Consider the following 11,610-nt stretch of genomic DNA (forward strand, 5'->3'; position numbering starts at 1 on the left):
CGGGTCAGCAGTGAAAACCAGCCCGTGTCGTTTTTTTGCCCCTGTAAACGTTGGGGGACAGGCAGGACGTGGTGTCTGGGTGGGTTTTGCAGAAGTCTGTTCACCCACTTCATTCTCTGCTGGCTGCTAGGTAACAGCCCCAGCTCACTGACCTTTAAGGAGAAGCTCACAGCGGGTTTAAAATACGAGATTATTAAGATCTTGGGTGCCTGAAGCTTTTGCATATCAGAAAGTGGCAGAAAGATGCAGTTTGTCCTTTGGTCGTGAACTGGAACAGGGAGCCCAGGGAGCTGGTAGATGCCCCGTCCCAGGTCGGATGGGGCTCTGGGCAAGCTGGTCTAGTGGAAGGGGGCCCTGCTCCCTGCAGGGAGGTTGGGCTAGATGACCTCCATGGTCCCTTCCAACTCAGACTGTTCTGTTATTCTAACTTGGCGTTTTTGCAGTATTAGAGTTTTCATCTACATACAGCTAGTGCTGCTTGCTTCTGAGTGCTTGATGGTTTCCTCCCCAGCGTAGTTCAGGGTGATGTATGCTGTGTGTGCAGTGTATGGAGCTGAGATGTTGGTATAGCGGAAGCATAAAGAAGGGCATGCTAGAAAGAAATATATATTTTTAAGTTACAAGGCTGGGTCCTTTTCCATCATTAGGTTGCTTAGGTAGACTTAGGCAAGAATTTATGTTTCTTCAGTGTTGAACTTCCGTGTGCTCAATTGTTACGAGGATTAATCTAATCTTTTGGTGCCACCTGAGAGCACTGCATTGATCTTTCTGGTTTCTGACATTCTTTTCAGTAGTAGAAACTATGCTCTGCAGGGCTTACATCTGCACATTGTTGTAACTTTCTCCCCTATAAGCCCATAGAGGCTGTTCCCAATGATTATGGTTCGGGCAGTTTTATCCCATGCTGCTTTAATGTAGCTGCCCAAATACCCCTTTAATATCTCTTGGACCATTAGTGTATCTGTAGCAAATGCGTCATGGGAATAAAAAGATAAAATTTTATCACTTGCAGATAAGCAGGTGTCCAGTGAAATGAGAGAGGTAAAAGGGAAATTATTTCCTAAACTTCAGAGGATGTTTGAAAAAGAGATAAAGGAAGCTGTCTACCCCTTTTCCACCCATGCCTCGACTGATGTAGTAGGAGTTATTCTTCAGGAATGTAGAACTTGCAGCATTTTACATTTTTCACATCTATCAGCTATTTTCTGTTGTTTCACTTGACTGTTTACTTTTTTTTTTTTTTTTTTTTTTACACTGTTTGCTCTGGCAGGTTACTTTATGGCTGAAGAAAATATATGGTAATCAGCCTGTTCCAGAGTATGAAGTGAATGCAAATACTGTTGATATCTTGTATGAGCTTGCAGAATGCAACGAAGCCAGAGACAGGGATGTTTCTTTGCTGATAGAGGACATGGAGCAGAAGGCAACAGAATATAAAGCAGAAGGTGAGTTTGAAGCTTTGGTTCTCAGTCCCATCAAAGTTAGTCTTCCTTAGTGACTCTGAAGGCTGCCTTTTTTAAAATCTTACACACAAACAAATATATAAAATATATATATAATTGGAATTAACTCATCTTTTGTTCAGGTTCAGCTTTTACTACAATGCATCCTATGCCTTCCTTTCAGCAAAATTTATGGTGATGTAAGGTTGGTCAAGAGCAGTTTTCTAAGCCATCTTGAGCAGACTGTAAATACAGACAAGCAGATTAATTGCTAAAACCTAGCCTTGTGGGCTGAGTAGCACAGTGTTGAAATATTGGCTGGATAGATAGGGAAGCAACCCTACAGCTTACTTTAGAGTCTGAGCTGGTGCTAATCCACTGTTAAGGAAAGCACTGGAGGAATCTGAAATGACAGTGAGGTGATTAAGTTATGCTCAAGGTGCCTAGAGTGGGTTTTTTTGGAGCATGTGAGTGGTTTGGGGGACCATTTTTAACACACATAGTAAAGGATTGTCCCTTCACTGGCTTTTTTGAGGAAAGATTTTTTACTTTTCTGTGAAATGACTGACATTGTACATATGAAGACATTTTTGTAAAAACCCTATTTGTGTTTTTCTTTCAAGTCTTCTAGCAACCTGCTGTCAAGCATGTAAAGATGGTGACCGGGCAGTTGATTTAGGCTGTCAGAGAACATGGGCACTACCAGACAGGCATGGGTGTGAGCTCTGTTGCAAATTCTGGGTCTGCTGTGGATGCTCAGGAGCAGGCTTAGGCTGAGCTCCGCAGGGAGAAGACCTGTGTGTGCTCATCACCATAGTACAAAGGGTGAACTCAAGTTTGTATGAGTTCAGACAGGCAGTTGGGAAAGGAGTGGAGCGTCACTCTTCCTCAACACACTGAATTTGGTTGACAAGAGAGAACATGGCAGCAGTTTGGCATGTTTAAGCCTTCTTTTAAGATGTCTCTTTCCCAAGTAGTGGAGAAGTAGCCAAAGTTTCTGGAGTGGGATTGGGTTCTCGCTTTGGAGAGTCACTTAAAAGAACAGTAATATTAAAAAAATTACAATTTTGGGATGTATTTGTTTTCCAGCTAACTATCTAAAGGACCTTCTGGCAGAAAGCCTGGGTCTTTCCCTGTCCAGTCTGTCCAGCGAAGGCACCAGCTACCTTGATGTCCTAGCAGACAGCGCAGTGATACTTGAAACAAAGGACACTTCTCTTGCCAGGTAATTCTTCCCCCTGTGCATCAGGGGTGACGGTCTTTGCTGTTTCCCTCTCTTTTTTCAATTCAGTAGTTTCAAGCTTGACTTTCACACCAGGAATGTTACTTGTCCAGCTTATTTTGCACCCCTTGGGCAGCTTTGTAAAACACAGGAACTGAGCACGAAGCTCTAACTCTTGATTATTCCAGCAAAGGAAGTCTCTGAAGCCCAAGAAGTGCCTTGGCCAGAGTTAAATCTCTTTTTTGCCCATGCTTTTGTGGTCAGTGGCTGCAGGAAGCTGCCACTCAGGCTGTTGTGCCATGTAGCACAAGCTAGACCAGCATTCATACTGCTTAGGCAAGGACTGGCAAACTGTAACTGGTCTTTCAGTCTCAGCTCCTCATTCCTCCCTCTCTTAACTGGCCTCAGTCAATGTAAGGAGGTTTCCTTAGCCACAGAGAAATGGGAGCTTTAAATCTGGTCTTCCTGAGCCTGGCCTTGACCCATAACAAAGTGTGTTTGTGCTGAGCAGTGGCAGCAAGGAAGGGCCAAAATCTGCCTTGGAATCCAATTTTTGTGTGATGTTCAGGAGCTTGGCCCTTACAGCTCTTCTGAGCTGGAAGGGCAAGCAGCTTTGAACTGTTTGGGAACAGGAAGAGACTGAAATACTGCTGAGCATACCTGGAGACGTGTGATTTTGGGGACTGAATACAGTTCCTTTCAAAGGCAATTTGGCAAGCCAGCAGTGGAGCATCTGGTTGTGATTATATTCACTAGAGTGCTGGGTCTTGTTCACTTCTTCCTACTCGGATTGCTGGGTCATTTCGCCTTCCAGATGAAATCTTTGTTAGTTAAGGGAAGCAAATACCTTTAGTGACTTACTTTCCTCTTCTAAAATAGCTGGCAGTTATCTGATGTATCACAATATGAGAACAAAAACAAGTCGTTTGTGGAAGTGTGGAGAAAATAATAATAATTCTGAGTTTCAGAATAGCTGACAGCATTCCCACTGAATCTCTCTCTCTCTCTTCACCAGCCTATTCTGTGCCATCAATGATATGACTTCAGAGCTGTATGCAACAGAATCAAAGAATAGAGAAATTACACTGGAATTGAGCAACATTTGTCAAAACCTGTCTGCAAAGCTGATGTGGGAAAAGCAGTTAATGGAGTGAGTAATGGATGAGAAAAGGGAAAGATGTAAAGCGATACTGCTGATCTCTGCAATGCGGAAAATTGGTTGTGATAATTAAGAAGGGTAACTGAATTTTCAGGGTTTTGACATGTCTAATTCACAATATTTGGAATTATCTATCAAAAGCTGTGCTATGGACACACTCAGTAATCAAAAGAGATTTTGGGTACCATCAAATCCATTATTTTAAACCAAGAATGGTCTACAAGCAGTTTTCAAATGTGGGCTGGCGTCTTCCACCAGTTGCCTTTGGCTGAGGTTGAAGGCAAGCTTGATTTTCTTACCACATGTAGCGTGGGCTTTGTAGTCAGAGTGAGGGAGCCAAGCAGAACAAAAACCCTTCCCAGGTAAGAATTTCCTTTAACCAGTGTGTGGGAAACTTAAATAAATAGATAAAAATAATTGGTACCAAGTCCATTCCCTAGGGGATGTAATCTGAAGTGCTTTGCCAAGCAAAGCAGGATCAACACCTGCCTTGAGTGGGGATTGGCCCAGATGATCTCCACACCACCCTTCCACTCTAATTATTTTCTGGTTTTTGTCTTTTCAAGTAGTAATTGTGGCGCTGCTTGTAGCAAAGATACCCAATGGCCCTTCTCTGATCTTAAGTTTAGCTTGTGTAACAGGTCTCTTAACTGAATTAGGGAATTAAGCAGAAGACTATTACTCTTTGCTTTTATGCAGATACCTTTCCCCTCGGCCTTTTATTTCCCTGGCCTTCGGGGCTCTGGATGTAACAGTGATGAGTGTTTCCACTGGGAAATCTCAAAGGGAAATGCAAGTTTTTCTCCCTTCTCTCCTTTCTTATGTTGGTTGTACTACCGGGTTTAGCTTGAGCATAGGTAACTAAGCAGTATTTGTGTACTGGTATGTCTTTGAATGTAAAAGTTTGTTTCCTTTTGAATGTTTTTTTTAAGGGATCTTAAAAAAGTAGAGGAACTAAACGAAATAGAAAAGGCCACAGATGAAAGCAAATCCCAGAACTTGAAGTTCCTGAAAAGCAAAACTGATGATTTACAAACCAGGATAAAGGCTGCTGAGGTAGATGGAAAGAATTCTCTAAGATGTTATGATGGTACAGTCATGGTTGGCCGGGCCCAAAATTGTAGTTACGGAGACATCCCAGGAGCTTCCTCAACTCCAAGAGTGGGGACTCTTGGGCTAACAGTACAACATGTTGCTACACTGCAGTTGTTCGTGCTATATTCGTGGTCTTCTCCCAGTAGCTTTCTGTGAAGACTTGTTATTCTTGATACAGATTTTAGTAGTAACGGATTTCACATACCAGCTATAACTGTGGTTCAACTAGCACATGCTTCTGTTGTCAACAAACTGCATTCTTGTTTGCCTATTTAGATCAAAACCCAAGGAAATGGTAAAATCTTTCTCCTCCCTGTTATATTTTGTGGTCAGTTATGAACGAACTCTTTCCTGTTTGTAGGAGCAGCTTGTTGCCAGGGAGTTCGACCCATCACTGACACACAAGTCACTCGTGAACCTGTCTGAGGTGGGTCTTTTGGTACAAGATGGATGTTTTTACAGTGGTACAGACCACGCTTGTTTGGTGGGTGATTTCAGGAAACGTAGTTTGCTATTTGGTTACCTGAACAAATATTAATGGTAAAAAGAACCACAAATAAAAATCCTGTAGATTAATACATCTGCATAGGGGTGTGTTGGATGGCTTTGTCTCTCCTAAAACCTGAGAAGCATCTATGGCTGCTGAACTGGTACTTTTTCTTCAGGGTTAGATGTGGGCTTACTTTGGACTTGGGAAGAAGCTTTCCTTCTGGATTGATTGATGGGAACAATTGGAATCTTTATTTTTGTTCCCTTTTGTTTTTCCGTCTCTTCTCTTTCTGCCTCTGTCTGTAATTGGGAATATAGCCTGCTAGAGAATTTCCATGGAATAAATTCCCTGCCCCTGAAAGAAAATTGGCAGCCGTTATCTGCCTCCTCTTTTTGTGATCTGTTATAAACTGAGTGGATATTCTGTGGACTATCCTCTTACATGGCTACCTGCGTATTGCAATTACTTGATAGAAGGACCCAGGTGATTCTTTCTAGTTTGTGTGAAATAAACCTGCTTTCAAACACTTCAGAGTAAGGGGAGGAGGTCAAGTGAAACCCAAATTCTGAACTACTGTGTGCTTTTTCTTTTTCCGTGTGTCTTTAAATATAAATGTTTTTCAGCTGTATTGTAAGCCTGTTGTCCTGGTTTCATCTGGGACAGAGTTAACTGTGTGGAGCAGCTGGTGTGAGGCTGTGTTTGGGTTTGTGCTGAGGAGAAGCTGATCACACACTAATGGGCAGAGCTGCTGCCAGGACAGTCAAGGACTTTCCAGCTTCTCTGCTGGGCCCGTGTCTGCAGGGGCAGGAGGAGCTGGGAGGGAGCACAGCCCCAGTGACCAGCCCAGGATTCCACCTCAGGGTTAGGACTGAGACCCAAACTGGCCAATGGTCTGTTCCATCCCATGCCCGGCATGGCCAGTATATGGGTGAGGCTCTGAAAGCGCTCGCTCTCTGGGTTGCCGCTTTCTCAGGGTCATCTTGCTCTCTTGGATGCTCAGGCTCTTATCTCTGTTTTGGGACTGTCCCTGTTCTGGGATCGTTATCCAGGAATGGGCTGAGCCTTGGTCATGGGGTGGGGAGCAGCTTCACTGTGTATCACTCATCTTTATATCTGTATACTTGTATATATTGCTATTATCATTCTCATTATTATTATAGTTGTTATTTCCAATCTTATTGTAGTTTAATTATTAAATTGTTCTTATCTCAACCCACTAGTCTCTTTTCCCTTCACTCCCTTTAATTCTCTCCCCCATCCTGGGAGGGGGACGAGAGGTTGTTGTGGTGTTTTGCTGCCAGCTGGGGTCAAAACCGTAACACCCAGCAGGATAATTTTTCCACTGGAAAAAGCACATTTTTTGAGGTACTAGCTATGGATTCTCCAGCTTTGTGCTAAAGCATTTGTACACATGTTTTTCTGTTTGCACTCACTACACTTTAATATTATTTGCTATTACTGTAATGAGAACTCAGTTTTTCTCCCCATTTGTTTTGCCAGCTGTTCTTGTGTATTAGTCAAGTTGAACAATGAAAAGAGTTTTCCTCATTTTTTTATGTTGTTGTTCTCCTGAACAAGCAGTGGGTGGCAATGTTCACATTGCACAGTGTTTCAGAAGAGTACTAACCAAAAATAACTTCTGTTGGAATCTTACATACAAAAAGTCATAGGCAATTTTCTAGTTTTCTCATCTTCTAGAACCTGAGCATAAAGGTAGGTTTGACTCCTCAACATTTTTATATCTGCTTTGCCAAGAGCTCAGTGCATTGAATTTATCTTCCGAGTGCAATTTTCTTTTTTTACTTTAAGTTGATTGTTTGAAAAGAGCTGAGGACTCTGGAAGGTGCTCAGTTTTCAGCTCCAAAGAGAAATTATTTCCCCTTGTTAACAGAATAAGCAAAGCAGTGCAGATATAAAGGGAGCGTTTTGCTGCTGCATGTGCAAAACTGTTTTCACACAGAAGCCATGGGTGTGAGAATATATCCCCATCCTTGGGGCTCGGTTTTCTCCCTGGCCTGTAGTGAGGTTGACAGTGCAAGTTGTCTGTCTGGTGGATTCTCATTTGAAATCCCCTCTCCTTTCAGGGAGGTGAGATCAGGTGGTTAATGCTGTGAGAAAAGATATCTGAAGATGTCTTCAGAAGGAAGAAAAATTGATACCTTTGTGTAAAATTTGAACTGGGTTTGTCTGACTGATAGCTGAATGAATACCATATCTTCATCAGGATCATTAAAGTTGTCACCAACATCTGTGAATTCTGAAATGCTGTAGATAATTGTGGATCTATTTCACTGATTTATATCACTTCTACAAGTAAGACTATAGAATGTAATCTGCCTTGCTCTCTTCACAGAAACTGGCTGCACTGAAGGAAGAAATTGTGTCTTTGAAGAAGGAAATAGGTGTCTTCCTAGACTTAACTCCTGTAATTATTTTTTTCTGCTGTTCTGTTGTATTTGCTCTCAGATTAATTTTAATAGACTTAAGAATGTATAGGATATTGTTGTGATGGTTTCAGTGGACGGGTAGATGTCCTACAGGTCTACTAATGGTGTAAATGGAAGACTTTACTTAAACAGAACACTATTTATTAATCAAAGACAAGAAATTAAGTATGCTTACCAGGCAAACTTTGTTCTAACAAAATGCATAGATTTGCTGGGTGAGCTCAGTATCAAGATGAATTAGCTAGAAATTAGACAAAGAAATGTGGAAGAAAATAGAATTCCTTAGTATAACAATTTTTTTTAGACTTACCAATATATTAGCTTCAACAATTCTAAGGAAATAGTCAAATGTAGGCATTGTCCTCTAAACAAATACTCTAGCTTGTGGGAGTACTGGCTGCTCCTTCATTTTCTTTGATTTCTCTTGAAGGTGCTGGGTACTCAGCTCTCTGAAAACACAGGTTTCTCATTTAGGTGACCCAGTTGCAGTTTTGTAAGCCACTGTCTGTGTCTCTTTTCTTCATTTTATATTTTGGCTACTGGCACTCTTGGTCCCTGTGCTAGGAATTACTGTCAGACTGCTGTGAGAAGCATCTCTTAATAAGGATTTTACTCTTCAAATTAGAACGCTTGTTACAAAAGACTTTCAGTTAAGGGTAATTTTGTGAACAGTTTTAGAGTGGCTTAAAGAAATCATGGGTAAACAAGACTTTAGTCCATGAAACAGAAAGCCTTGGCTTTGTGATAGCTGTACATCACCACCTGTGCTATTTGGGCTTACTAAACCCAGGTATTTCCAATCTCCTTTGGAAGTTTGCCATTGCTTTTACAGATGAGTATTAAGGACTTTTCTCTTTGTCATTCAGGGGAGAGGTAGCAAAAACTGGAGTGTGAATAGTTGAATGGGGTTTTTCAACTCCCCCCTCCCTCCCATCTTGCTGTCAGTGGAGACAGGGAGAGCCCCAATGCCGCACTTCTGGTGCAGGCAGAAGGAGGGAGGAAAGTTTATTCTTGCAAGCTTACTGTGTTTGGAAAATTCATTCATGGATGTGTTTAAAATCCAGTTCCTTGATAGGTAGGTTTGGAAAATTGCTAAAAATGGGGTTTTTTTAGACTTTAGGCCATACCAGACTTTTGAAAAATATGTGACTGCCCAAACCAAACTGATACTAGGCTTTTAATGTCAGTGCTTTTTGCATGTGAAGGGTGTACACAAAATTGATTTTATTATCCCTGAATTCCCATCATTAACACTTGCAATGACTCTGTTTCCAGCTGAAATATTGATTTTTATGTCATTTTCTCTCATTAGAATCCTTCCCTTGCACAACTGAAGATTGAAGAAGCAAAACAAGAACTGGTAAGAGGTGTTTATTTAATCTTTCACAGAGATTTAAACGAGTGCTGTCATTCCAAAACAAGCTACATATATTAATTGGTTGTGGATTTATCTACCTCGAATTGTAGCCTTAGTGATCTCTAGAGGGGAATTAACTGTTGGAGGAATGATATCTAAGCTACAAAGGCAGTTGGGCATAATGGTATCAGTGGGATTAGCTATCTATATCCCTCTGGATTTAGTCTGCTTCACCTGTCAGAATGTTTATTCACTCAGCTGTGTTGCAGCTTCTTGGTCTCACAACCTTCCTTGCTGCTCCTGAACTCTCAAAGGGCTCTAGGGCCCATGTTTTATTTACCAGCTGCCTTGAAGACTTGTAGTGGGGACTTTTCCCTATAAAAAGTAATGCCCACTTCATCTGTGCTTTTGTAATCTGCGGGTATGTTTGTTGGGAAACAGTCATATAAAGTAATGTAGCTTTCCAGACTGAGCTGGGCTGAATTGGAGGATAAAACTTGTCTTTATTTCTTTGGGATACTATCTGCTTGCTCGTAGATACAACATGAGGTATTTGGTGATAATCCTTAAAGCTGTGTTAAAAAATCGCAGCTGTTTGAGAGTAACTTGTACATTGTCAGATGACCACCTGGTAAGTGACTTGTTTTTGATTCAGAAATACAAGTTCACCTTACTAGTCTGAGGCTTTTATCAGTTCAGAATATGCACTTTTGGAGTGTACCTGCTCAGCTTTTTTTTTTTTTTTTTTTCAGCCTTTCGCTTGGCAATTTCTCTGTAGCTATCTATGGACATTACTGCTGTGTGCAGTAGTAAGACCCTCCAGTTCAATATTTGAATTAATCATTGCTAATACTGTCCCAAGGTTTAGTCATTGTAGATATGTTTGTCTAGCAAGAAAGTAAGAAAACTGCTTCACAGTTACTGAGTCCTCTTGGTTTTCTCTCCTGTTAGGAGGCCTTGGAGTCAGAGCTCTCAAAGGAGGTTGACATGCTGACTCTTGAGATACCAGAGCCCAGCAAACTCCAGTTCAAGTGAAGTGGCCTTCATGGAAGATTATTTCCTTTCTATTGTCTATTTATTTGCACTGGTAAAACATTTTGGACTTCTTACTGTACTTCCACAGCTTTCTGCCTTACTCTTCTTGCTGTTGGATGGCACATTTGTGACCTTTCAGCAAGCATGCTTATTTTTAGGTGTTCACGTAGCATTGTATTTGTTAACATCACCTATTTTTCATAAAATAGCTCCCAAACTTACTGTTTTCTCTACTGTTTTGTACTAAAGCCAAAAATCTGAAAACCTCCTGTGAATGGGGAAAAAACAAAATCTAGAAATAGTGGCAGCACCTAAGGACATCCATCACGGACCAGGGCAATGTCCAGACAAAGAGCTGTGGTGCTCTCACAATTTGTAGCCACATGTTTGCAATTAGGAGTTGCGAATATTATAGTAATGATTTATCATGGTGTGCCTGTCCCCAGGAGCTGTTACTTCACTGTAGAAATTGATTTCACTGATCTGCAGGAAGAGAGATTCTTTGTGTCCTCCCTTGAAGCAATAGGATCATGAGATCTGTATCTGATTATGCTTAGGGTCTGATTTCTAAGAAGCTGCAAGCTCAGACTGATAATGGGTGTCAGTGAAGTGCCTTCCTCACCTCTTTTCTTTCACCTTGATGGTGAAGAATTGAAGGATGTTCAGAGCGCCAAGGCTCATGGGTATCTACTGCCTTGTCTTCCATATGCTGGAGGGAGCTGCTGTTTAATTTCAGGCTTTTAAATCAAGAAGTTTGGAAAGGGTTAGTTGCTTTAGTTTAGTGAGTTTCTATGATTCTAGAAATCAAGATGGCAAGAGGGAGTAGAAAAGCCTTCTTTTGTACACTTGAGCTAAACTGGCAAAGGGGATATTACCTCACAGGGAAGTGGTTGTAATGCAGGGATGACTACAGGTATAGCTACTGCTTAAAAAAAAAAAACACACCAGAAGAAGGCGAGGGAGTTGTCTGAATCTGGAAAGAGGAAGAGCATTATCTGATCTTTCCTTTTGTGGAAGGGGAAGGAAGTCACAGTTTTGGAAGGCATCAGAACATACCTGGGTAGACAGCAGAGAACGATTTAACAGGGAAGCCCTCGTAAGGCAGTGGAGGTCATGGCCTGATAATTAAGGAATCTTAATCACTGCAGGCTTTTAAGAGCAGATCAGAAAAGCTTTGCTTAAGTGTTTATAATGTGAGGGAGTGTTGATCGTGCTTTGGGATAGAAAGACGGATTAACTGGGGTTTGAGGATGCTACCAGCCCTGCTTTTCAATGCGAGCCTCAAGACTTACTCAGCTAATATTAGGTGAAGGCTTTTTATCACATGTGTAACCATGACTCAAGGTTTGTGAGGATTTTTGTG

The 11,610-nt window shown here is 41.5% G+C and overlaps 1 protein-coding gene across 1 annotated transcript; it reads left to right on the forward strand.

Annotated features, from left to right (window-relative positions):
- Positions 1-1,267: 1,267 nt before the first annotated feature.
- On the forward strand, positions 1,268-10,247 carry HAUS1 (HAUS augmin-like complex, subunit 1; the record flags this gene model as incomplete). The annotated part of the gene is made up of 8 exons (XM_010085284.1): positions 1,268-1,445; positions 2,532-2,667; positions 3,680-3,814; positions 4,756-4,879; positions 5,280-5,345; positions 7,762-7,833; positions 9,168-9,215; positions 10,164-10,247. Coding segments are annotated over 8 exons (843 nt in total), but the record flags the coding sequence as incomplete, so codon positions are not given.
- Between the last annotated feature and the right edge of the window lie 1,363 nt (positions 10,248-11,610).

The sequence above is a fragment of the Pterocles gutturalis genome, unplaced genomic scaffold (assembly GCF_000699245.1).
Source record: "Pterocles gutturalis isolate BGI_N339 unplaced genomic scaffold, ASM69924v1 scaffold40765, whole genome shotgun sequence".
NCBI classification, from domain to species: Eukaryota; Metazoa; Chordata; class Aves; order Pterocliformes; family Pteroclidae; genus Pterocles; species Pterocles gutturalis.